Genomic DNA, 27,545 nt, shown 5'->3' with positions numbered 1-27,545 from the left:
AGCAGGCTCCATGCACCGGGGGCCTGACGTGGGATTAGATCCCGGGTCTCCAGGATCGCGCCCTGGGCCAAAGGCAGGCACTAAACTGCTGCGCCACCCAGGGATCCCTCTTTAGGATTTTCTATGTATAGTATCACGTTGTTTACAAATAGTGACAGTTTAACTTCTTTATCCATATGGATACCTCTTTTTTTTTTGTTTTTCTTGTCTATTTGCTGTGGCTAGACTTAAGTATTATGTTGAATCAAAATGGCAAGAGTGGACATCCTTGTCTTGCTCCTGATGCCAGAGGGAAAGCTCTCAGTTTTTCACTAAGAAAAAGTGTATGATGTTAGTTGTGGGTTTTTTCATATCAGACTTTTATTACATTGAAGTATGTTCCTTCTAGCCTCACTTTGCCAAGAGTTTTTACAGTGAATGGATGTTAAATCTTGTCAAATGCTTTTTTTCTGCATCTATAGAAATGATCATATAATTTTTATGCTTTGTTTTGTTGATGTGTATGATATTGATTGATTTGTGAATATTGAATCACTCTTGTATCCTGGGAATAAATTCTACCTGGTCATGGTGAATAATCCTTTTTAATTTTCTGAATCTATGAGTATGGAGTAACTTTCCATTTACTTATGCTTTTCATTAGTATCTTATACTTTTCATTGCTCAGGTCTTTTACCTTCTTGGTAAAATTTATTGCTAGGTATTTTATTCTTTTACATGTAATTGTAAATGGGATTGTTTTCTTTCTTTTTTTGATAGTTTCTTTTTCGTTTATAGAAATGCAACATATTTTGTATATTGATTTTTGTATCCTGCAACTTTATTGCATTTATTTATTCTAACTGCTTTTTGGTGGAGTCTTTAGGAATTTCTCTATATAAAATAAATAGGGACAGCTTTATTTCTTTCTTTCTAATTTGGAAGCCATGTATTTCTTTTTCTTGCTTAATTGCTGTGGTTAGGACTTCTAGTCCTGTGTTGAATAAAAGTGGCAAGAGTGGTCATGTCTCTCGTTTCTGGTCTTAGAAGAAAAGCGTATAGCTCTTCACCATTGAGTATGATGTTAGTTGTGGGCTTGTCATATTTGGTCCTTATTATGTTGAGGTAAACTTCTGTACTCACTCTGTTGAGAGTTTTTATCATAAATGGATGTTGAGTTTTGCCAAATGCTTTTTCTGCATCTGTTGAAATGATCATATGTTTTTATCCCTTATTTAGTTAATGTCGTGTTTGATATGCATACGTTGAACCAACCTTACATCCCTAGAATAAATCCCACTTTATTATGGTGTATGATCCTTTTACTATATTTTTCAATTCAATTTGTTAGTATTTTGTTGAGCATTTTTGCATCTGTGTTCATCAGGGATACTGGCCTATAATTTTCTTTTCTTGTGGTGTCCTTGGTGATTTTGGATTTTGGTATCAGGGTAATTGCCTTATGAAATGAGTTTGGAAGCTTTTCCATGTCTTCAGTTTTTTACAAGATTTTAGGAAGGATTTCTGCTAATTCTTTTTGAGTAATTAGTAGAATTCACCAGTGAAACTGTCCAGTTGTGGACTTTTGCTTATTGGGAAATTTTTGATTACCAGTTCAGTCTCCTTACTCATAATTGGTATGTTCAGATTTTCTTTATGGTTCAATCTTGTATATTGGTTGTATATTTCTAGGAATTTCTTCTAGGTTGTCTAAATATGTTGGTGTATAGTTCATAGTAATCTCTTATGATCCTTTATATTTCTGTTGTATCGGTTGTAACTTTTTCCTTTTTCATTTCTGATTTTATGTATTTGAGCCTTCTTTTTTTAAAAAAGATTTTATTTATTTGACACACACACACAACCCTGGGAGGAGCAGAGGGAGAGGGACAACAGATAAGAGACAATAAGACCCTTCTGTATGCTATCTACAAAAGACTTGCTTCAGATATAAGGACTCAATAAAAATGAAAGGATGAAAAAAATATATACCATGTAAATGGAAACCAAAAGAAAGCTGAGATAACTAAATATATATCAGACAAAACAGACTTTAAAACAAAATATGTAATAAAAAACAAAAAGCATTATGTAATTAAAAGGGTCAATTCAACAAGAGGATATAATATTTATGAATATTTATACACCCAAAGCAGTACCACCAATATATATAAGGCAAATATTAACAGACCTAAATGAAGAGGTAGATGGCAATATAATAATAGTTGGGACCTTTATACCCCACTTACATCAATGGGTAGACCATCCAGACAGAAAATCAATAACAGCCTTAAATAGCACATTAGGCCAGATGTACATCATAGATATATACAGAACATCCCATTCAAAAGCAGCTGAATACATATTATTCTCAAGTGCGAATGGAACAGTCTCAGGATAGATCATACATTAGGCCACAAAACAAGACAATAACTTTAAGAGAATTGAAATCATATCAAGCAACTTTTCTAAAATTAATGGTCTATAACTAGAAATCAGTTATAAGAAAAAAACTAGAAAAATCACAGATATGTGAAGATTTGACCAACATGCTACTGAACAGTGAAGAAATGAAAGGAGAAATAAAAAAATATTTTGAGAAAAGCAAAAATGGAAACAAGTGCAACATATCACAGTTTATGGGATATGGCAAAACAGTTTCAAGAGGGAAGTTCAGAGCAATACAGCCTACCTCAAGAAAGAAGAAAAGATCTCAATTACTCTAATTATACAGTCAAAGGAATTAGAAAAAGAACAAAGCCCAAAGTTATTAGAAGGAAGGAAATAACAAAGATCAAAGGAGAAATAAATGAAATACAGACTAAAAAGACATCAGAAAGGATCAACCAACAGCTGGTTCCCTGAAAGATTGGCAGAACTTTAGATAGACCCACTAAGAAAAAAATAAAGGGAAATAAAAGGGTAGCCCCGTTGGTTGAGCATCTGATTCTTGGTTCCAGTCCCAGGGTCCTGAGATTGAGCCCTGCTGTAGGCTCAGCAGAGTCTGCTTGCCCTTCTCCCTCTGCTTTTCTTGGTGCTCTCTCTCTGTGTCTCTTTCTCACAAATAAATAAGTAAATCTTTTAATAAAAGTAATACTGATAGACATAAGACGTATTGCTATTTTGTTAAACTTTTTTTGGCTGTCTTGCCAGTTCATCTCTGTTCCTTCTCTTGCTCGCTTCCTTTGTGATTTGATGACTTTCTTTAATGTTATGCTTAGATACCTTTTCTATTATTTTTCTGTATCTTTTTTTAAAAAATATTTTATTTATTTATTTGAGAGAGTGAGCAACAGAGAGAGCAGGAGCCGGGGGGAGGGGCAGAAGGAGAGGCAGACTTCCTGCCAAGCTGGGAGTCTGACATGGAGCTCGATCCCAGGACCCTGGGATCATGAACTGAGCCAAAGGTAGATGCTTAACTGACTTAGCCAGCCAGGCACTCCATTTTTTTCCTATTGATTATAAGTTTTTGCTCTAGGTTACCATAATTCTTTAATGCAACAAACTCTATTAATAACAGTCTGTTTTATGTTGATAACTTGAGTTGAACCCATTCTAAAACTCTACATTTTTATTCCTTCATTTTGTTTTTGATGTCACATTTTGCATGTTATGTGTATCTTTTTTTTTTTTTTAAAGATTTATTTATTTATTCATTCAGAGAGAGCGAGAGAGAGGTAGAGGGAGAAGCAGGCCCCATACTGGAAGCCCGATGTGGGACTTGATCCCGGGGTCTCCAGGATCACACCCCAGGCTGCAGGAGGCGCTAAACCGCTGCATCACCGGGGCTGCCCTATGTGTATCTTTTAACTAGTTATTGTAGTTACAGTTTTACTAATTTTGTTTTTTAACCTTCTTATTAGCTTTGTATGTCATTAAACCACTACCTTTACTATATATTTACTTTTACCAGTGTGACTTATATTTTAACATATTTTTTTGTTACTAATTAAAGCCCTTTGTTTTCATTTTAAAGAAGTTCCTTTTAACATTTCTTGTAAGACTAGTTTAGTGGTGATGAACTTCTTCAATGCTGACTTGTCTAGAAAACTTTATCTCTGTTTTAATTCTAAATGATAATTTTGCTGAGCTAATATTCTTGGTTGGAACTTTATCACTTCAGTGCTTTGAATATATCATGTCATTTCCTTCTGGCCTGAAAAATTTCTGCTGAAAAATCTGATGGTCTTTTGGGAGTTATCCTGTAACTAACACATTGTTCTTCTCTCACAGCTTTTAAGATTCTCTCTTTATCTGTAACTTTTGACATTTTAATTATAATGTGTCATGGTATAGATTTCTTTGGGTTCATCTTATTTGGAACTTCCTGGACTTCCCCTGGTTTGGAGAAGTTTTCAGCCATTATTTCTTCAAATAAATTTTCTGTCTCATTCTCTTTTCCTTCTGGGACCCTGATAATGTGACTGTTACTCTGCTTGATGTTGATCCCCTAAGTCCCTTAAGCTATCATTACTTTTTAAAATTATTCTTTTCTCTGCTTGGATGAGTTCCACTGCCTTGTTTTTAAGATCACTGATCCTTTTTCTGCTTCATCTAATGTCTTATTTAATCTCTCTAGTGTGTTTTTCAATTCAGTTATTATGTTCTTCAGCTCTGTGAGTTCTGTTTGATGTGTTCTTATATTTTCTGTCCTTTTATTTAAGTTCTCACTATTTATCCATTCTTCTTCCAAATTTGGTGAGCATCTTGTGTCTGTTACTTTGAACTCTTTATTAGGTGAATTACTTATCCATATTTCACTAAGGTTTTTTCCTGAGGTTTTATCTTAATCTTTTCAGAACCAGCTTCTCTGTTTCTTCATTTTACCTGACTCTTTTTAATGTTTTTTTTTTCTATGTATTAGGTGAAACAGCTATTTTTCCCAATCTTTCAGGAGTACACTCCTGTAGAACATGAACCTTATTTAACCTTGCCATAATTTTTGGTTGTTTCTAGAACCTTCATCATTATCTAAGTAGTCTGATTTATTTTTAATACCTTCAGTTGTTGAGGATATGCCAGCATCTAGTTTCTGGCTGATCGGAAGCCAGATCTTTAGGCAGCAGCATTTAAAGTATGTAATATATACAATCTACTGCCATTGTAGATCCTGATGGCTTCTAGACTAGGAGATCAGGTGCATCTCCTTTGCAACAATTGCAAAAATCAGGCTCCAGAGGAGTGTATAAAGCCCCTTTCTGGGAGGTACAGGTGAGCTCTAGTAAGGCAGAAGGAGAATATAGAGATGCTGTCCCCTGGTCTACATTACCTGGGAGCCAGGTGATAAAGAGGTATTCCCTGGCAGTAAAATCAAGGTGCCAGACAAGAGTATAAGCTCCTTCCTGGGATATGGGCAGGTTGGAGAGAGGCAGAAGGAGAGCACAAAGGCTGTATCCCTTGGCCTCAGTTCCCCAAGAGTACCTCTGTAGGCCTCTAGAGATATGCTAGACCAGGAGCCCACTCATCAGGGCCAGTTCTCCTGGGGAGAAAAATAAGTCTCCTTCTCAGAAAGATGGGATGTTTCAGTTATTGATCTGTACAGTGTCCCAGAACTATCTCTGATTGTTACAGTCTCTTGGGACTCAAGAAGCAAGCCACTGTAGCCTCTAGAGCCCAAGTGCTCAAGAGGCACCTCCTGGGATGCCACTGTGAAAACTGGGGTATGAGATGTAAAAGATACTAGGGCACTAGATGTATGTAAATGTTCCTCTCTTTGAGGCACTGGCACTGTGGATCATTGTAGAGGGGAGCACAGGTACAGCAGGCAGGTGCCAGCTTTAGCAAGGCAGAGAGCAAGTGCAGGGATGCTATATGCCTGCCACTTTTAGTGAGGCAGAGGGAGAGCAGTCTCTCAGTTTGCTACAGACACTCAGGTCTTGCGAATGTGAGCCTTGTTGATTTTCAAAGGCAGATATATTGGGGGCTTGTCTCTCAGGTACAGATCTTAAGAGTTGGAGTGCTTAATGTGGGTTACAACCTTCATTTCTCTGGGAGAATCTTGATTTGATCCTTCCCAATTATAATTTCCTATGCCAGGGCAATAAATTTTTGTCAAGATCATGTCTTAGCCTCTCTTATCCACCTGGATATGGACCTTTTCTCATTTGATGTGAAGCCACTGTTCAGCTAGTTTTCAGGTCTTTTTCAGAGGGAATTGTTCTATGCGTAGTTGTGGATTCAGTGTGTCCATGGGAAGAAATGAGCAGGGTCTTCCTACATTACCATTTTCTATTTAAAAGGATTTCCTAAATAATTACGTTATCTGTGAATAAAGATAGTTTTCCTTCCTCCTTTCTAATCTTGCCTAATTGCCATGACTAGAAACTCTAGTACAGTATTGAATAGAAGAGGTGGGAGTGGACATCCTTGTCTTGCCCCTAACTTGGGGGTATTTGTCATAATTAAGTATGATGTTAGCTTGGATTTTTCATAGATTCTCTTTATCAGGTTGAGAAAGTTTCTTTCTGTTATTTGTTTTCTGCAAGTTTTTATTAGGAGTAGAAAGTGATCTATTCCAGTGATTTTTCTGCATGTATCGAATTGAACATATACTTTGTCTTTTTTAGTTTGTTAATATGATGCATGACATTGATTGGTTTTCAGATGTTAAGCTAATTCTGCATTTCTTGGATGAATCCTTCTTATCATAGTGTGTTATCCTTTTTGTATAGTGACAGATACTTTTTTCCCTGAAATTTAATTAGAATTAAAAAAATCCATATTAGTGAGGGATATTGGGTAGCTTTATTTTTTTGCAATGTCTTTTTTTTTTAAAGAAAGAAGTAGCAGGATTTTATTGAAATGTTTTAGTACAGTGTTGGACAATCTTAAAATCCTATATTCAAAACCAATACAAGTACTGCAAATAACATATTCCTGAATCTAGTTGACATCTAAAAAGGAAAGTTATAACATGTATATCTATAAGTTGATTAATATTATTGAAGTAGGAGGATGAGCAGCTTTGGTATATTTGTATTTCCCTGGCGCCTGTTTTTGGTGGAATATATGTGAGTCCAGCCCCATTCAGCAGAGTTGGATGAGACCGATATATCTGGTGTTTCACTTAAATGTTTCCACACAAGCAGCTAGGGATATACAAGTTCTGGGATTGGTGGTCCTGAGGCTGCCTTCCTCATCTTTCTTCAACTAAAACCATCAAAAGGTCAAGGTCTGCATTGCCACCGTGTATGGCCAATTCTAGTGTAATTAGTTAATATTTCAGAAGTACTTGAAAAAGTGAGGTTAAATAATAGAAACAATCAGTTCTTAATTCAGACAATGACAAGGTGGTTTTTCTATTTTTTTAACCTGAAGATTATTTTAAAACTAGCTCTATATCTTATGTTCAATCTTAAGATGAAATATTTACTTTTAATAAATTTTTTCAGTCATGTGAACATGTATGCCAAGGATGTCTACTTGTGCATGCTCATAACTACATTTTTGTTTGTTTATGCATAAATATCCCAAGAAATAGATATCACTTATTTATCAAAACTAAGAATTACATAATCTATCTAAATAGGCTCTTTATATACTCAAGTCAACTGTTTCTGGATATAGTTAATCTGTATTGCATTGCTGACTCTACCAGACTACAATATCATTTTTTTCTTATAAGCAATTTTAAGGTACAGCAAAATGCTCATTTTTGCAGTGACCAGGATGATACTTCTTAAATTCAATCTCTGCTGTACTGAAGTTTGAAACCTTAAAGATTGCTGGTCAGCTTTGTTAGTGACTTAAAGATTTGAAAAAAAATAAAAAAAAATAAAAAAACACTGAACTGCATTGCCTCTGATATTTCTAATATTTATCAGAAAGTAAACGTGTCAGTGGCCATCTTAAGCTACATAAAATTTGGTTACATTAAGCACAATAACCAGAATGGTTGATTTGAAAGATGCTTACTAAAAAATGTCAAAATTCAGGGTATTATAAATTTTCTAAGGTTCATTCAGATGTATACAGGATTTTACCCAAATGTCCATGGGCATTATTATTACTTACACAGAAAGCTTTAATCTGAAGTCACCTTTGGCACCCTCAAAATATTTAAACTATGAACTTCTTCAGTGGAATTATATATTTGAAAGTTGTGGCCTCAAAGTACTGACAAAATAAAGAAGATCACCTATCAGAATATGCCAGGATGATGAAACATTTCTCACTGACAGTTTGCTTAGAAGGATCAAACAACCACTATCCTCCCCCAAAACTGGAAATAAATGGTCTTGAGCTTGAGAAGGAGTAAACAATGGATCTTGGGATATACAAAGATCAGAGGCTTTTGCATTATCCCATAATTGCTAAAAAGTCGGACAAATGTACACAATTCATAAGCCAGAGCAGGCTTGCTCCACACTTCATGAATGTCTGGATCTGTAGCAGGATGTAGCTGAATAGGTAAAACACAGATTCACCATTGTGTTTCCTTGGGATTGCCTTTGCCAAGATCATAAGGATATCAATCACCTGTATCTTGGAACAGTGTCTCATTTTGTCACCTTGCAGAATGCTGTCTGTGACAACACCAGCCTCAAAGGCAGCATATTCATTCTGGAAGTAGCTGGCCCAGAGAAGATCCCATGGGTAAGAATAGCATAAGCCTTGGTGGCTCCTTAGAGTAGCTTGTCTGCAGCATGGCAGGTGGTGCTACACATATCAGCCATGTCTTCCATGAGGATAGCCATGTGGTCCTTCATGCCACTTACCAGAACCATCCAGTCCACTTCATTTGCTTTCTTCCTCTCTTTGTGAATGAAGGAAAATTCCATATTCACCCTGTCTGCAGTTTATATGACCCTTGTAGCTCCCGTCACATCAGGTAAATGATAATACAGTTCCTCCACTTGGCAATGTTCTCCTGAATTCACTAGAGGATTGCAGGCTCCACAGACAAATTATCCACTGGAATGTTGAAGAATCCCTGGACCTGAGAGTCATGCAGGTCCATGGTGATGATGTGATCTGCCCCAGCAAGAGCATATTGGCCACAGGTTTTGCAGAAATCAGAGCATGACTCTTGTCCTTTTTATCCATCTTATCAAGAGTATGGAAAACATGGGATCACAGAAGTCACCCTGGATGATGCTGTGATCTTATCAGTGTTGATCATGATGAAGAGCCCCATCAGGTTGTTTTTGATTTCTCCATAGCCACTCTGGATGTTATAGACATCTTTGCCCTTCCTGTTTCCACTGACCTCAAGGCTGGTCTCCTGGTTGCTGAACTTCTTAGTGACCACTTTGCTCAGCTCCAGGCTCATCAAGTCAGCCAGGTCCTGCTGGGACAGGTCCTGGTGCAAGCTGCTGCTGAAGAGCATGATGTCCGGCACGGTGGAGGTGGCGGGAGCCCTCAAAGCTGCCATGGGAATGGGAAAGCATGGCTGTCCTGTCTGGTTTTGATGTCACAGTGATTCTGGCATTATAGAATTATTTGTGAATTATTTATTTCTTTTTTAAGCTTTAGGGAGCGTATTGTAGAATTGGTGTTATTTTTTTCCTTTAATTTTAGGACAAATGATCTGTCAAACTATTTGTATCTGGATTTTTTTTTTGTGGGAAAGTTAGCTGCAATTAAATATTTTTCATAGATAAAATTTTTATTTCTTGTGTAGGTGTTAGTAGTTGTATCTTTCAAGAAATTTGTCCTGTTCATCTAAGTTGCTGAATTTATTGCCATAGATATGTTCACAGTATTCCCTTATTATCTTTTAAATATTCCTGGAATCTATTGTTAATTCCCTCATTCCTGATTTTGGTGACTAATGTCACCTCTCTTTTATCTTTTTTTTCTAGTAATCTAGCTAAAATGTATATCAGTTTTATTGAAGTTATTAAAGAACCACTTTTTGGTTTCATTGTTTTTTAAAATTTTTTTCTGATTTCTAGATAATTTATGCTCTGGTATTTATTTTATTTCCTCTTTCTACTTTGGAAGCTGATGTCATTGACTTGAGGTAATTCTTATTTTCCAGTGTAAGTATTAAATACTTTAAATTTCTCCCTAAGTACTGTTTTTTTAGTGGCATCCCATATGTTTTGTTATGTTCTATTAATTTCATAGGGTTGTTGTACCAAAGTGTTATAAACTGGGTAGCCTTACACAATAGAAATTTTATTCTTTCACAGTTCTAGAGGCCAGAGTCCTGAATCAAGGTGTCAGCAGGGTCATGCTCCCTCTGAGACTCTCGGCACAATCCTCCTTGACCCTTCCTGGCTTTTCATGGTAGCAGTAATCCTTGGTGTACCTTGGCTTGCAGGTGCATTAAACTGATCTCTGTGTCTGTTATCATGTGATGTTCTTTCTGTGTGTGTCTCTTCTCCTCTTGTAAAGGCACCGATTGTATTAGATTAGGGCTCACCTGATCCAGTGTTACCTCATCTTGAGTTAATTAATTATACCTGTAGAGGATAAGGTCCTACCCATTCTGAGATGCTCGCGGTTTAGAACTTGAACGTAATTTTGGGAGGGGGTACAATTTAACCCATTATAGTTGTAGTTTTTATCTTGAAAGTTTGATTTGGGTTAAAAAATCTTCCATGTCTTAACTTTTGGACATGTGGAATATATTTATAATAACATTTCTAATGTATTTGTCTCCTAATTCTAACACTTGTGGCAGCTCTGGTTCAGTTTATATTGATTGGTTTTCTTATCATGAATCATATTTTCCTGGTTTTTGAATGTGTGATGTATTTTTTAAGTTTTATTGACGTATTATTAAATTCTACATATTTAAGATATCCAATGTGATTATATATATATATATATATATATATATACATACACACACACACAGTGAAATGATTACTATAATCAAGTTAATTAACATATCCATCACTTCATAGAGTTACCTCCCTCCTTTTTGGGTAAGGAATCTTAGCAAATTTCAAATATATAACACATTACCACTAATTATAGTCTCCATACTGTTCATTCAGTTTCCAGAACTTATAACTGAAAGCTTATTGTACCCTTTGACCATCATCTCCCCATTTCCCCCACATTCTCAACCCCTAATAACTACTATTTTACTCTGCTTCTATGAGTTTGACTATTTTTGGTTCCACATATAAGTGAGATCATGCCATATTTGTCTTTCTCTGTCTGGCATATTTCACTTAGCATATGTCCTTAAGGTTCATCCATGTGGTCACAAATGGCAGGATTTCCTTCTCCTTAAGGCAGAATAATATCTCACTGTATAAACATATCACATTTTCTTTATCCATTCATCCATGATGGCTACGTAGGTTGCTTCCATAGGGCTACTGTGAATAACTGCAACGAATACGGGAATATAGATATCTCAAGAGTGATTTTATTCCTTTGATTATACACAAAGAAATAGGATTGATGGATCATATGATAGTTCATTTTTTAATTTTTCTGAGGGAACTTCATGCTGTTTCCCATAAAGGCTATACCAATTTATATAACCATCAGTGGTGTAGAAGAGTCCCTTTCACCACATCCTTACCAACACTTATTTTATTTTGTTATTTTGATAATAGTCATATTACTGGGTATGAGGTGATATCTCATTATGGTTTTGATTTGCATTTCCCAATATTAAGTCTTTTTTTTGTGGTCTGGTCATTTCTATTAAGTCTTCTTATCACACACATACATGAACAAATAAGTGAGTAGGGTGGGAGGAAACTTTTGAAGGTGATGATATGTTTGAGGTGATGAGATTGATTACGGTGATGACTTCATGGATATATATGCTTTTCTTCAAACTCATAAAGTAGAATACACTAAATATGTGCAGCTTTTTGTGTATCAATCATAATCAATAAAGTGTTTTTTTTTAAAATACTTTACTAAAAAATACTTTACTATAGTTTTAGTAGGGCTTCAGGAAATATTGTAATTAGATGTATGTGCTCAATCTACCATATTGAAATAGAGTCATTGTTAGTCACTATTAATATTCTTCTAAATATTCTTAGGATAAAAAGATATCTTCAAAGTGTGCACTTGTAAAACTTCAAATTCCAAGGTAGCTCTTTGTCCCTTGAAATTGAAAATAAGGAAAAGTCAGGGCACCTGGGTGCCTCAGTTGGTTAAGTGTCTGCTTTCGGCTCACATTATGATCCCAGAGTGCTGGGATTGAACCCTATGTCAGGCTCCCTGTTAAGTGGAGAGTCTGCTTCTCCCTTTCCTCTTGCTCCTCCTCCCAGCTTATGCTTCTCTTTTTCCCCTGTCAAATAAGTCATCGTCATTGAAATTAGGTTTCTCACTTTTTGAAGAAAAAAAGTTTCATTTTTCTGAAACAGAGGCACATTCAGAAAGGTTTGATTATTTGGGAGTGTTTCTTGTGCATTATCATTTTGAAGATGGTTTGGGTTATGGAATTCTTCTATAAGTAATTCAAGAACTCAAAAAATATAAAGAGAATGTTGAAAATAAGTAGTGTCATTCTTTAAACATTAATCTGTAATACCTGGACTTACTCCCTGCTCAATCAGCTTAGCCCTCTTTTGTTCCAGAACAGATACTCTAAATAATATGAAGCTGGTCTCTGCCAATGACCTTTCTAGTGTGAGCTTGAGATGCTCCCTCCTTTTGTACGTCAGTTTCCATGGAATTTTTCATTTAAAAGCAAGGCTTACCTATCTGTGCTAACCTGGATAAAATGTTCTTGTTATTATTTTATAGTGTTGTTTACATTTTCTAGTCCTAGTCTGTTCAAGTTTACAAAGTTTTGGCATTCTTTTTAGAGAAAATTGCTTAAGAAAAGAAACCAGTGTTGTATTACAAACTCTTCATTTTAAATACCCTCTTTCTTGCTTTTAATTCAACTGCAATCAAGTGGAAATTTGTAACTCTTAAATGTTGTATCAGTTGTAGTTTAGTTTTGATTGATCTTATAGGAAAGTGCTCAAACTTTTTTTTTTTTTTGATGCAAGGTTTCATTTGGAAAGTTAAGACATGTACCAATGAGCCTAGATAATTTGCTATTTTGTTGTTTGGCAACAGTTGGGCTATGTTTGTGGAAATAATGTGCCCCCCCCCCCCGCCCCGGGCTTTTTTTTTTTTTTCCCTTGTGGCTATTCTTACTATATGTTGCCAAGTACCAAAAAGATAGGCATTTTCAAAGTCCGTGATAATATATGATCACAGTACAGATAGTTTTTTCTTCCTAATCTTTACCCCAATTTAGGGAACTGAAATCTCATTTGTTAAGTCATTATTAGGAGAAATAACTTCTCCATTCTTTGTAAGCTTGCTTTAGGAAAGAAGACTTTTTATTTCTCCCTTTAATTAAAGTATACAACTGACTTTTCAAAACAAATATGAATCTAATATAATTTTTCTAATAAAAAAGAGGAGCTGCAAGAGATATTTTACATATGGTTTCTAAAACTATACTTAAAAAGCAAATGCTATCTTCTTTAGGCACTTGTTCCATGAAACTTTGTGAATTTAAAAGAGTAAAGAACCAGAGCAAATTAAAAAATAAATGTGGGGTGGAGTTATTTTTTGAAGCACTGCCATGGGTTTCCTGGCTCAGCTGGTAGGAGATGTCAAACAATAAACTGAAATAAATGAACACAAAAACCAAATAAGAACCATAACTTACACAAGGATGTGTTTTAAGTTTGGGAGAAATAGTTGTTGCTTTGGCTGACAGGGCCCTGTTGTTCAGTTTTGCTTATTAAATCAGAACAAATATATTGACATGCACTTCGACATACATACACAGTTTTTCAAAGTGACTCTTCCTAATATTGGAAATTCTTGGCTACTCTCCAGTCTAAGGAGAGGTTAGCCAAAGACTAAAGCTTTATTAAGACCACCCGAAATGTCAGACTCCACCCCTCCTCTGAATCTGTGCCACTGTAATACAAATGGAGAAAACTTAAAGGGATGGAGGGTGAAGTGGAGGGCAGATGGGAGAGAGGAACAGGAAAGAGAGGCAGAAGAAAATGCAATTTTTCATCAGATGACATTAAATTTTCCTTCCTTTCTTTCTTTCTGCTATCTGAATAGATGAAGACACAAAACCATTACATCAGTTCCTTATTTGCATAGATATTTTGTGTTTGTTGTGTGTAGCCAGAAGAACACATTGTGATTTTTCTATAATGCTCATATGTTGCCAACTGCAATGAATATTTTGGGTATTGCTCAGATTTTAAAGCATATACAATATTTTTAGAAAGTCTGTCCTAGAAGATGGGTTCTATTAGCCCTAAATTTGCACTACAATATTTTTGCATGGCAGGCAAGTATAGAAGTTTGAAGTTTTCATCTTGAAGTTTTTTGGAAAATTCTCACGCATTTTAATCTTTTTGTTTGGAGGTTTTTGGGTTCAGATGCTTGGTCCAACTGAAGATCCAGGTGAAAAAAATTGCTTTAAAAAGATTCCCACAAATGTTTGTTTAGAATCAGTCAAGTGGTTATATACTTGTCAGCAAAACATTCTTTTTTTTCTTTTGAATAGAAATTAAGTAGATCAATTTATGTTTTTTTTTTTGGTATATTTCAAAAGTACAATTTTGGAAGGACTATTTGATGATTTTTGGCATTAACTGTCAACTCTATAGACATGTTCAACAAAAAAAGCATTTATTCTTGGCCCTTTTAATACAGGCAAAGTGTCCTATTGCATCACAAATGAGAGATGCAGTAACAGGTTTGAGGGCTTAGTAAAGAAGTTAAGTATTTTTTTCCAACACTATTTGGTTGATAATAACATAATACAAACATACATGAATGATTCATGACCACTAGCAACTTCAGCAGAACATACTTAACTGTCCTTCCCAAAGTTGTGTCAGTTCCTTTCCTGTGAGTCTCATTTTCTTTTAAGTTTTTTTTTAAGATTTTATTCATTTATTCATGAATTCATTTATTCATGAGAGATACACACACACACACACACACACACACACACACACAGAACATGGGTCGATTCTGGGTCTCTAGGATCACACCCTGCGCTGAAGGTGGCGCCAAACCGCTGAGCCACCTGGGCTGCCCTCCTCATTTTTTTTTTTTAATGTTAAATGTGGGGTTGCCTGGGTGTCTCAGTGGTTGAGTGTCTGCCTTTGGCTCAGGGCGTGATCCTGGAGTCCAGGGATTGAGTCCCACATCGGGCACCCTGCATGGAGCCTGCTTCTCCCTCTGCCTGTGTCTCTGCCTCTCTCTCTGTCTCTCATGAAAAAAAAAAAAAATCTTTAAAAAAAAAATAAAGTTAAATGTGAGCAGCACAGTGAACAGAAAATGGTAAATAGTTTCATGTGCAGGGTAGGAATTCAGTTATTATTTTTTGTAACTAGTCATGAAATGGACGTGAAATGGAGAAATGCATCAGAAAATATTCCAGGAGATCAAGGCAGATCAAATTTAAGGGAAAGAGATTAAAGGAAGCAATTAAATAAGAGACAATGTGAAGAAAGTATGATGGGGCATCAAAAAGAAAACAGTGGAGGGAGGACAGGCATGAAGTGTGAAGTTTTGGACAAGAGAACTGGATAACTGTGCTTTGTTATCCATGTCTTATCTCATAAGACATGAGATCCACTATTAGTTGAAGAGGGATAGGTAGAAGTTGCAGACTAATGACAAGAAGAGATTGAACAAAATGATTGTGTCTTGCACATGGTTCTCTTATAACTCTTTGTGCACTCCTAGGCTTTTACACTACAACATGCAGTACATAGAACTGGTTTATTCACTCCTGTGACTATTGCTCATTTCATATAAACATTCCCTAGTGGTTTAAACATTTCTGGAAGCAATTATGTTTCTTAGAAGTAACTCTGTGCTTTCCAATTAAGATGCTATGAAAATGTTGCCAGTCTTAAAAGTCAGACATTTTATTACTGTGAGGATCTTTAAAATTCTCATGAAGAAATTATTGTCTATAGACCCAGGATCTTGGAAATTTGTACATGTATACATCTAAATATCTGCCTATCTATACAAAGAAATATATGTGTTTTTAGATGTTCCTATTTGGTTATAAATATATACATACTTACAAAAACTGGCCTATAGTGCTCTTCATAAATTCATATTTCAACATTCTGAACTTCGGAAGAAAATTAAGAAAAGTTTTATTTTTTTCAAGCAAAGTAAGTTTGAGTTAGAATATTCTGCAAACAACAAACACTTCAAATCTCCATTTCTCAAAAGAAAAAAAACCCCACTACTTCAAAGATCTATCGCTTTAAATTGTACATTTTACAACTACACAGTTAAGTTCAAAATTTTAATCCTCAATTCATTGACAATGCAAATTATTTGCCAGCATTTGGAAGTCAAACAGGGTGAGAGGGGAGAGCCTTTACATATTCCAGGTTTAATATCTAAGCACCAGATGGAAACAATTCTACAATGAAAGAAAGAAATCTGTTAGGATATTTTGGAGATCTGTTCAGTTCAGCAGCACGTCACTGGTTATGGAGGCCAATTTCTCAGAGGACTTATTTGAATTGCAGATACTGAAGTAGTGCACTAATTTAACCCAGAAAATGCTGAATTTTGGATTTATTTAAATTTTAATAGTTTTTAGGTCAGAACAGTACCTGTATTTCTTTCAGTAATGACTCTTGTATACCTGAAACAAAGAATTTTGAGGCAGATAAGCAGGAAGAGAAGGAGTGATTTTTATTGTACTTAATAATAATAAAATTAGAATAATAAAAAGTTTTACTGTTAATAGCTACAGCTCTGGCCATTTTAAGGGAATTATAAAAATCATCTATGTTTGTTTTCTGCTATGAAAATCTTCATCCAGAACAGTTTATGGGATTTAATATTGAAGGACTCAAAACAATTAACAATTACAAATAGCCTATGGATCTTTCAAAGGGAGATTTTTAAGTGAATCTGAGCTGAAACAAAGGGCAGAAAAATCTACTTGGTAAATAATGGATGGTTGAGCTTTGACGACTAGGGAACTAGTGGGATATTAAGCAATAAATCTCTGAGGGGGCCTCCTTCATATTCATACCTGTGTTTTCTGGCAAAATAAGTGTAAAAATTTGCAGCCATATGACAGCAAAATTATGCATTACATGGTGAATTATAGATTTTGGATGAAATCCAACTCAAATACTTTCATAAGAACTTGACATGATAAACAAAACACATTGCTTTTCCAAACTGTAGCTTGTTTAAAATAAAAAAAACAAATATTACTATTATAATAGATGATCAGAATATCAATGCTTTTCACCCCCATTGCTAGATTTTTATTTTATGAAAAATTGTGAGAGTACTGTATCTATATACAAAAAACCAAGAGCTTAAAATACATGAGGACTGAAGTAATGGAAAATAGGCAGTAAGTGAAAAACTTTTCCATATACTTTGTATGGGGACAAAAGGGAGGGTCTTTGTAAGGAGCAAAGGGGATAGAATATTCAATTGAATTTGGTCCTACTCTCTCTGCTGTATATTTGAATTTTTTGACCAGAGAGATGGAAATAAGGCAAGGGGAAATGTAAAGGAATTTAAAAACAGCAAAGAGGAACATAAGAGAAATATATGAGGGAATAATGGTGAAGCAACTCTTATTCTCTTGAATCATCTATAGTGTTGAGTTGTTGGTTTCTAGGTAAAGGACATTATTCAGTGTTCGTCTTCCAATGTGTCATGTTTTTGAGAGTTAACCTAGCTTCATAGTATTAAATTTAGGGAATTATCTGAGACTAACAGGAGAACAGATTTCATGGTGCTAGGGTTATATTGGAACGATTTAGAAAGTCAAAAGGAGTAACTTAAACTTCCTCATCTGGGCTGTACTTATAGTTTGCGTGCTTTGTGTTTTTAAAAAAGGATAGATTTCTCAATTTGCAGTTGCCGTGAAGACATGGGAAGTATAACTGGAAAAGGACAACTGGCCCATGAATCAAACATGCATTCAATTCCCACATCTGCAGCTAACTGTATGAGCTAGTCATATCTGTTTTCTTCTTAGCACTGCACTTTTGTAGCCTGTATAATATGGAGGTTGGTTTGGGTGATTCCTAAGGTCTCCTCAAACTCTGAAAATAGTGGTTTGTATGTTTGCTTTATTCTTTTTTTTTTTTTTTTTTTTTTTTAATTTTTATTTATTTATGATAGTCACACAGAGAGAGAGAGAGAGAGAGGCAGAGACACAGGCAGAGGGAGAAGCAGGCTCCATGCACCGGGAGCCCGACGTGGGATTCGATCCCCGGTCTCCAGGATCGCGCCCTGGGCCAAAGGCAGGCGCCAAACCGCTGCCCTACCCAGGGATCCCTGTTTGCTTTATTCTAAGAACTGAAACACCTGTGCCATCTCAGTGTACTGAATATAAGAAATATGTAATAAATATCTGGCAGAGCCTTGTGAATATTTGAGTGCCCCTCCCCTCTTACCAGCTTTTCATATTTCTGTTCTCTGTTCTATAGAATTGTAGAAATCTGTGCCCTTTAAGTTTTATATTTGGAAAACATTAATTGGACAACTCAGTTTATACTACTTGACCTGTTGATTGCCTTGATTATTGAACATAATCAATTTTTTCTGGAATCATGGAGATATTTTTGTAAGGAAGACTGTAGAAGTGTTTGATGGGGTAAGGAATTTTGTTTGCAAAGGCTGATAATATGCAGAATGTTGAGAAGTACGGTACTGGTGATCAAGGTAGGGGTAAAGGGGGTAGGTTGATAGTGGCCAGTCTTCCATATTGGAGGGAATTTTTTTTCTGGTGCAGAGGAGAGATATTTTCTTTTAAGTTGAAAACTACTTGCCAATGTATTTTGGAGGCATGATCCTCATACTGGGAATTCAGAGTTAGGTCTTAATTCTGATTTTACATTAAAGTCCCTGGGATCTGTTCTTTCTAGTACCCAATTTGTTCTGAATTAGTAGGGTATAAACCTATACAGCCTCTCTGCACTAAACCATAGACCTGAGGAATTTTAGGGATGGAGTACATCTTATTAGTGATTTTATCCCCAATTTACTATTTGGAGATGGCTACAGCATAGTAAAGTGATTATTAGAGTGGGCTTAGAATAAAAATATTGTATTTCTCAGATGCTTTGCCTTTTAACTGATGACTTTGGGCATTTATTTTTTGGAAATCTAGCTGTCTTTTATTTATTAAAAACTTAAAACATAATATTTTGTTGAGATATAATTCACATGTAAAATCCACTGACACTGGCACTGCTCTGCATTTTCCCCTACCCTGCAGACTTTCTTTTAGATAGCATCAAGTTTCCAGGTTCATCCATGTTGTGGCATGTGTCAGTATTTCACTCCTGTTTTGTTATGGAATAATATTTCACTATGTGGGTATGACCCATTTTATTTACCCATTCATCAGCTGATGGGCATTTTGGACTGTTTAAACTTTCTGGCTATCATGAATAGCTGCTGTGACATTCCTGTGCATTCCTGTAATGCTGCTATGACATTCCTGTGCAAATTTTTGTGTGAACACATTTCTGCTTGACTTGGTTATTAGTTAGGAGTATAATTGCTGGATCAAATAGTAACTTTATGTTTAGTTTTGAGGAATTTTGTAGCCAATTTCCAAAGTGACTGTGTAATTTTAAATTTCTGTCAGCTCTGTATGAGGATTCTAATTAATCCACACCCTAACACTTGTTACTTTCTTTTTAATTATAGCCATTCTAGTGTGTGTGAACTCATAACCTTGTTGTAGTTTTGATTTGTATTTCTCTAAGGACTAATGATGTTGCATACTTTTTCCTGTATTTATTTGGCTATTCGTATAAATTTTGTTTTGTTTTTTTTTTTTTTTTTTTTTCGTATAAATTTTGAAATAACTTTTGAAATTTTATTTAAGTTAATTATACTTTTGTTGTTGACTTGTAAGGATTCTTTAAATATTCTGAGTACAAGTCCATTTTGACATTTATGATTTACAAATATTTTTCTAATTCAATGTGCTTTTTCTTTTTTTTTTTTTTTAAAGTTTTTATTTATTTATTTATTCATGAGAGACACAGAGTAAGAGAGAGGCAGAGACACAGGCAGAGGGAGAAGCAGGCTCCATGCAGGGAGCCTGATGTGGGACTCGATCCAGGGTCTCCAGGATCACGCCCTGGGCGAAAGGCGGTGCTAAACCACTGAGCCACCTGGGCTGCCCAACTTTTTCTTTTTCTTGATAGTGGACTTCGAAGCACAAAACTTTTAAATTTTGATGAAGTGTAATTCATCTATTTTTTGTTGCTTGTGCTTTTGGTGTCACATCTAGGAAATCATTGTCTAATCCAAGGTCATTAAGATTTTATATTTAATTTATAATAATTTAATTTATTTAATTTTATATTTATATGTTTTAGATTTTATATTTAATTCTGAGGTCTGTTTTGAGTTAATGTTTATATACAGTCATTTGGAGTTAATGTTTGTATACAGTATGAGGTTGGGATCCAACTGCATTTTTATGCATGTAGATATTCAGTTGACTCAGAATTCTTTTTAAAAACTATTTTTGGGGTACCTGGATGGCTTAGTTGAATGAGCATCTGACTTTTGATTTTGGCTCTGGTGGTGATCTCAGGGTCATGGGATCCAGCCCATTCTGGCTCTACGGTCAGTATGTGGTCTGCTTGTCTCTCTCCCTCCAGTCCCCCTTAGCTCATGCTCTCTCTGTCTCTCTTAATTAATTAATTGATTAATCAATCTTTAAAAAAATTTTTTTTATTTATTTATAGTAGTCACACAGAATGAGAGAAAGAGAGAGAGAGAGGCAGAGACACAGGCAGAGAGAGAAGCAGGCTCCATGCACTGGGAGCCCAACGTGGGATTCGATCCCAGGTCTCTAGGATCGTGCCCTGGGCCAAAGGCAGGCGCCAAACCGCTGTGCCACCCAGGGATCCCTAATTAATCAATCTTAAAAAAAGAGACTTTTTTTGCCAGCTGAATTGCTTTGACATGCTTATGAAAGCTGTTTGACCATAAATGTAAAGTGTATATCTGGATTTAAAATTCTGTTCCATTGATCTATATATATGTCTGTCATTATGCTAGTATCACACAGTATTACCACTGGAACTTTGTAGTAAGCTTTTGAAATTATAAGTGTAAGTCCTACAAGTTTATCCTTCCTTTTAGAAATTGTTTTGGCTATTCTGGGTCCCTTGCAGCCATGTGAATTTTAAAATCATCTTGCAAAAAGGGCAGCTGACATTGCACTGAATCTATATTAATTTGGGAAGTGTTACAATATTAACATTAAGTCTTTCAGTCCATGAACATCATATGATGTCTTTCCATTTATTTATTTTTTAATTTTTTTCAATAATGTTTTGTAGTTTTCAGTGTTTAAGTCTTAAACATTGTTGTTAAATCTATTCCTAAGTATTTTATTTTTTGTTGCTCTTGTAATAAAGTTATTTTCTTAATTCCTTTTTCAGATTGTATAATGCTAGTGTATAGAAATATAACTGATTTTGTATGTTGAATTTGTATCGTGTAACCTTGCTATACTTTTTTTGTAAGTGTGGGTTCTTTAGGATTTTTTTTTTTTTAGGATTTTCTAAATACAAGATTATGTTATCTGTGAATGGAAATCATTTTACTGCTTTCATTTTAATCTGAGTGCCTTTTATTTCTTTTTTAAAAATTTTTATTTATTTATGATAGTCACATATACAGAGAGAGAGGCAGAGACACAGGCAGAGGGAGAAGCAGGCTCCATGCACCGGGAGCCGGACGTGGGATTCGATCCCCGATCTCCAGGATCGCGCCCTGGGCCAAAGGCAGGCGCTAAACCACTGTGCCACCCAGGGATCCCCTTTTATTTCTTTTTCTTGCCCAATTGCCATAGCTAGAACCTCCACTACAGTGTAGAATAGAAGTGTGAGTGGACATCTTTATCTTGTTCTTGTTCTTAGAAGGAAAGCACTTAGTCTTTCATATTAAGTATGATGTCAACTGTTAACATCTTGTAGATGGCCTTTACCCAGTTAAGGAACCTCCCTTCTGTTTCAAGTTTCTTACATTTTTATCATGAAAGGGTATTGAATTGTGTCATGTGCTTTTTCTTTATCTGTCAGAGTGATGACATGCTTTTTGTTCTTTATTGTGTCAACGTAGTGTATCACATTGATTTTCATTGTGGAACCAAGTTTTTGCTCCTGTGATAAATACTACTTAGTCTTGGTATGTAATTTCTTTCTTTCTTTCTTTTTTTCTTTCTTTCTTTCTTTCTTTCTTTCTTTCTTTCTTTCTTTCTTTCTTTCTTTCTGTTTCTTATGTTACTCAATTTGGTTTGCTATTTTGTTGGGGATTTTGTATTTATATTCATAAAGGTCATTGGTTTGTAGTTTTCTTTTGTTACAATATCTTTGGTTTTGGTATCATGGTAATATAGTCAAATAGAATGTATTGGGAAGTGTTTCATCATCTTTTATTATTTGGAAGAGTTTGTGAAGGATTGATATTAATTCTTCTTAAAATAGTTTAACAAGTAAAGCTATCTGAGTCTGGGCTTTTCTATGTGGGACTATTTTTGATTACTAAGTCAGTCTTTTTTGCTTGTTAATGGTCTTTATGATTTTCTGTTTTTTTCTAGAATCAGTTTTTGTAGTTTGTATCTTTCCAGGAATTTGTTCATTTCCTCTAGGTTATTCAGTTTGTTAGCACACTGTTGTTTGTAGCATTCCCTTTTAATCCCTTTTTAAAAAGTTTCTGTAAGTTTGGAAATGATATCCTTTCTTTTATTCTATATCTTAATAATTTTAATCTCACTTTTTTCTTGATCAATTTAGCTAAAGGCTTGATGTTTTCAAGTAAATTTGGTTTCGTTGATATTTTTCTATTTTATTCATTTCTGCTCTAACCTTTATTATTTCTTTCCTTCCACTTGCTTTGGTTTTAGTTTGCTCTTCTTTTTCTAGCTTCTTAAGTGAAAGTCTGGTATTATTTATTTGAAAATATAAGCATTTATATCTGTCATTTTTCTGTTAGGTGCTTTGTTAGTGGCATTCACAAATATTAATAATGTTTTATTTTTTCATTCACTTCAAAGTATTTTCTAATTTGCCTTGTGATTTCTTTTTTGTCCCATTGTTTTTAGGAGGGTGTTTAATTTTCTGTATTTGTAAATTTCCTAAATTTCCTCTTATTACTGATTTCTAATTTTATTCCATCATAGTTGAGAGGAATACTTTGTATGATTTAAGTTCTTTTAAGTTTATTGAGACTTGATTATGGTGTAACATATGGTCTATTTGGAGAATGTCCCAGGGATACTGGGGTAGAGTACATATTCTGCTTTGTCAGGTGATATTCTGTAGATTTCTTTTTTTTTTTTTAAAGATTTTATTTATTTATTCATGAGTGATACGGAGAGAGAGAGAGAGAGAGAGAGAGAGAGAGAGAGAGGTAGAGACACAGGCAGAGGGAGAAGCAGGCTCCATGCAGGGAGCCCGACGTGGGACTCGATCCTGGGTCTCCAGGATCACGTGCTGGGCTGAAGGTGGTGCTCAACCACGGAGCCACCAGGGACCCTGTAGATTTCTTAGATCTAATTGTTTTGTAGTGTTCAGATTCCTATTTTCTTCCTGACATTCTGCCTACTTATTCTATTCATTATTGAAAATGGCCTACTGGAGACTGGTTGAAGTGTCCATTTCTCCATTTCAATACTGTCAATTTTTTGCTTCATGCATTTTGGAGCTTACTTGTTAAGAGAATATATAATTGTATGTCTTTCTAATTAATTTCTTTTTTTGTATTTTATTTAGTCATTTAATTTAAATTCAATTAATCAACATGTAGTACAGCATTAGTTTCAGATGTAGTGTTCAATGATTTATCAGTTGTGTATAACACCCAGTGCTCGTGGACATTGCTGTTATGAACATTGGGGTGTAGGTGCCCTTTTGGATCACTACACTTGTATCTTTAAGACCCAGAGCAATCTACACATTCAGTGCAATCCTTACCAAAATACCCTCAACATTTTTCACAGAGCTGGAATAAATAATCCTAAAATTTGTATGGAACCTCTAGAAAAGACCCTGAATAGCCAGAGGAATGTTGAAAAAGAAAACCAAAGCTGGGGGCATCACAATGCCTGACTTCAAGCTGTGTTACAAAACTCTAATCATCAATACAGTATGGTACTGGCACAAAAAACAGACACATAGATCAATGGAACAGAATAGAGAACCCAGAAATGGCCTTTAACTCTATGGTCAACTAATTTTTGACAAAGCATGAAAGAATATCCAATGGGAAAAGGACAGCCCCTTTAAAAAATGGTGCTGGGAAAATTGGACAGCCAAGTGCAGAAGAATGAAACTGGACCATTCTCTTATACCATACACAAAGATAAACTCAAAATGGATGAAAGATCTAAATGTGAGACAGGAATCCATCAAAGTCCTAGGGGAGAATACAAGCAGAAACCTCTTTGACCTTGGCCATAGCAACTTCTTGCTAGACACACCTCTAAAGGCAAGGGAAACAAAAGCAAAAATGAGCTATTGGGGCTTCATCAAGATAAAAAGCTTCTGCACAGCAAAAGAAACAGTCAATAAAACTAAAAGGCAATTTATGGGATGGAAGAAGATATTTGCAAATAACATATCAGATAAAGGGCTAGTATCTAAGGTATATAAAGAATTTATCAAACTGAACACCCAAAAAACAAATAATCCAGTCATGAATTGCTTTCTTTATCAATATAATATGTCCTTCCTGGCCTCTAGTTTCATTTTTTTCTCTTAAGCATTTTGTCTTATATTAATATGGTCATTCCAGCTCTCTTGTTTACTGTCTACACGGTATGTCTTTGTTCATTATTTCTTGATTTATTTGTCTTTGAATTTAAAATGTCTCTTGTAGAAGTATATAGTTGGATAATTTTTCTTTTTATTTATTTTGCCAAACTCTATCTTTTGATTGGAGTGTGTATTACATTTGTATTTAATGTAATTAATGGTAAAGTTGGATTTATGTCCACCATGTTGGTATTTGTTTTCTTTACGTCTTATGTCTTGTGTTTTATTTTATTCCTCTATTTCCCTATTGCTTTATTCTTTTTTTTTGCTTTATTCTTTTTAAAAAGACATTTTCTAGTATATAAGTTTAATTTTCTTATTGCTTCTTTTATTGTATTTCTGAGTTATTTTGTAATTAGTTGCCTCAGAGATAATAAATTCAAAATTTCTAGCCTGCATTAATACCAATTTGATTTCAATATTATATAGAAACTTTGTACCAATGTAGTTCTGTTCCTTGGCTCCTTCTTTGTGTTAATATTATCTAAAACATTATAAAAATATTTTTTAAACCTTGATTTACTTACCTGGAAAAATAGATATAACAGTAATTTTGATCCCAAGGTGTTATTGTTAGTACTAAATGACATAATCTATATTATGCTAACATAGCACAGTTCCTGATCCATACTCAACAAAAATGATTTCTAAATTTGGTGAGGTATTTACCACTTTTTAGAATTCTCCAAGTGAAGGGCCACTTGTTGTATACTTTTTAAAATACTCTACCTGAAGGGTGTTTCCCCATCTAAGAGAAAGTTTTTTTTCCATTGCCTTATTTTCAGAATCTTATTCAGATCCTTGTATTTTCTACATGTTAATTCTAGACTAATCTCCTGGAATAGTATAAAGTTTTCCTGCCCCTGCTACCTAGCAATGCTTTGTTTGTTATCTGTAAACAAAAATATTCAGCTTATCAACTCTTCCACAGTGGACATAGTTATTAGATTTCTCTCTCTCCTGATTATTTTCTTCTATGTTGATCAAAATTTTCAATGTCTCCTATAAATATGAAGCTTAACACTAGTTCTATTATAAAGTGGTTTAAGCAGGGGCACTCAAAAGGTGTTTATGAGATTTCCTGTCCCTGAACCCCATTGACAACTATAAAAATAGACGCTTGACAGAGCATGCATCGTTCTGTAACTCTTGAAACTCCATGTACTTGTTCTTTCTCTGCCTTCACTTTATGCTTTCAGTTAAAAAAAGACCCAGAAGACCTCAGAGATTATTGGAAATGTGTTCTGAGAACCTTGAGAGAAACTCATATACTAGATATCCATAGTAAAATAAGGGAGCGCATGTTTCACTGAGGCATAAAATTTATTAGTCATTCCTCCTCACAGGTATAACTCATATTAATCCTATTTGAAAGTTATTACTTTTCTCTCTCATAATTTTTTTATATACACAATATATCTCTGTAATTTTCTTTTTAGTCTTGGAAAGCTATACTGAAAATCACCCATTACTCTCTTTACAAGTGGAAAAGGTATTTATATTCAGTTATATATCAGAAGTCAAAATTCATAGACCTTTACCTATAAGTGGAATTTCATGTCCTACCCTCTACTTTTACTTTCTCTACCACACATTCTTCATGGTTTATGGGAACTCTGGAATCCTGCAAATTCAACCAATATTGGTGAATTTCCTTACCTGGTCCCTCAATTCTCAGAGATTCCAGTGGTCTCATGGCTGTATGAAAATGAAAGTGGATCCTTCTCACGATTACACACACTTGGAAAATAGTGAAGGAAGCCCATATTTTAGCTTTACCAGATAGCGAATATTTTCACTGGATTCTAAAATTATTGAGACTAGAGGCCTTTAAGGCTCCAGAGGTTAGACAGATGTCTGATCTAAAAAGGATATTTAAAAAATTATTGTTGATGAAACCAAGAATTGAAGGCTGTGAGTAAAAAGCCTAAAACCAATCTACTGCAACAGTTAGAATTGGCTGAGAATAAGGGAAGGGATATGAGATACAAGAATGCAAGACAATCTTTTAATGACCTTTGATTTTTAAAAAAGATTTTATTTATTTACTTGATAGAGAGAGAGCACAAGCAAGGGGAGCAAGGCAGAGGCAGAAGCAGGCAGAAGCATGCTCCCTGCTGAGTAGGGAGCCTGATGCAGGGCTAGATCCCAGGATGCTGGGATCATGACCTGAGCCGAAGGCAGATGCCGAAATGACTGAGCCACCCAGACACCCCTTAATGACTCTTGATTAATTAAATAGAATCAGTGTGGGATAAAGAAGAGGGATAGTCTTTTTTGTTAAAAAGTCTTTAAATTTCAGCCTTGCCATTTTCTAGCTATTTGATCACGGACATAGTAACACACTCAATAAGAGACAGCAATTATTAAGAAAAGGAATAATGACCATTTTCTAAGCAAGTACTGGTAGTCCTTGATTTTTATTTTTTATTTGTTTTTTTTAGAATATTTTATTTATTTATTCATGAGAGACACACACAGAGAGAGAGAGGCAGAGGGAGAAGCAGGCTCCATGCAGGAAGCCTGATGCGGGACTCGATCCCGGGACCCCAGGATCACGCCCTGGGCCAAAGGCAGGCGCTAAACTGCTGAGCCACCCAGGGATCCAGTCCTTGATTTTTAAAATTCTATAAAGAGTTCCACATTTTTTAAGTGGAGTTCACTGGAGTTCTGTGTCATAATATATTGCTCTGTTGTTGTTGTTGTTTTATAATAACAAGGTTGGCATTTTCAAGTGAATACGAGCTTTGTGGCTAGCAGACAGAATGTAGTACCAATAAGGCATTAGACACTAGACCAAGCTAA

The 27,545-nt window shown here is 35.1% G+C and overlaps 1 protein-coding gene, 1 long non-coding RNA gene and 1 pseudogene across 2 annotated transcripts in view; 1 reads left to right on the top strand and 2 right to left on the bottom strand.

The window, feature by feature from the left end:
• LOC140621491 (uncharacterized) overlaps window positions 1–27,545 on the top strand; it is a 291,722-nt gene that overhangs the window by 19,450 nt on the left and 244,727 nt on the right. The gene's annotated exons all lie outside the window — the stretch shown is intronic.
• Window positions 8,278–9,352, bottom strand: LOC140621382 (ribose-phosphate pyrophosphokinase 2 pseudogene; annotated as a pseudogene).
• The window catches only part of LOC140621490 (uncharacterized), a 41,115-nt gene continuing 29,817 nt past the window's right edge, over window positions 16,248–27,545 (bottom strand). The window contains exons 5-6 of the mRNA XM_072806587.1: window positions 16,530–16,561; window positions 16,248–16,333 (exon numbers count right to left, since the gene is read on the bottom strand). Coding sequence (XP_072662688.1) covers window positions 16,304–16,333; window positions 16,530–16,561 — 62 coding nt within the window. The 3' untranslated portion in view covers window positions 16,248–16,303. The remainder of the gene's footprint in view (window positions 16,334–16,529; window positions 16,562–27,545) is intronic.

This window comes from Canis lupus, chromosome 30 (assembly GCF_048164855.1).
Source record: "Canis lupus baileyi chromosome 30, mCanLup2.hap1, whole genome shotgun sequence".
Classification (NCBI taxonomy): domain Eukaryota; kingdom Metazoa; phylum Chordata; class Mammalia; order Carnivora; family Canidae; genus Canis; species Canis lupus.
Note: the sequence above shows the minus strand (reverse complement) of the source record. Positions and strands in the feature narration are given on the sequence as shown.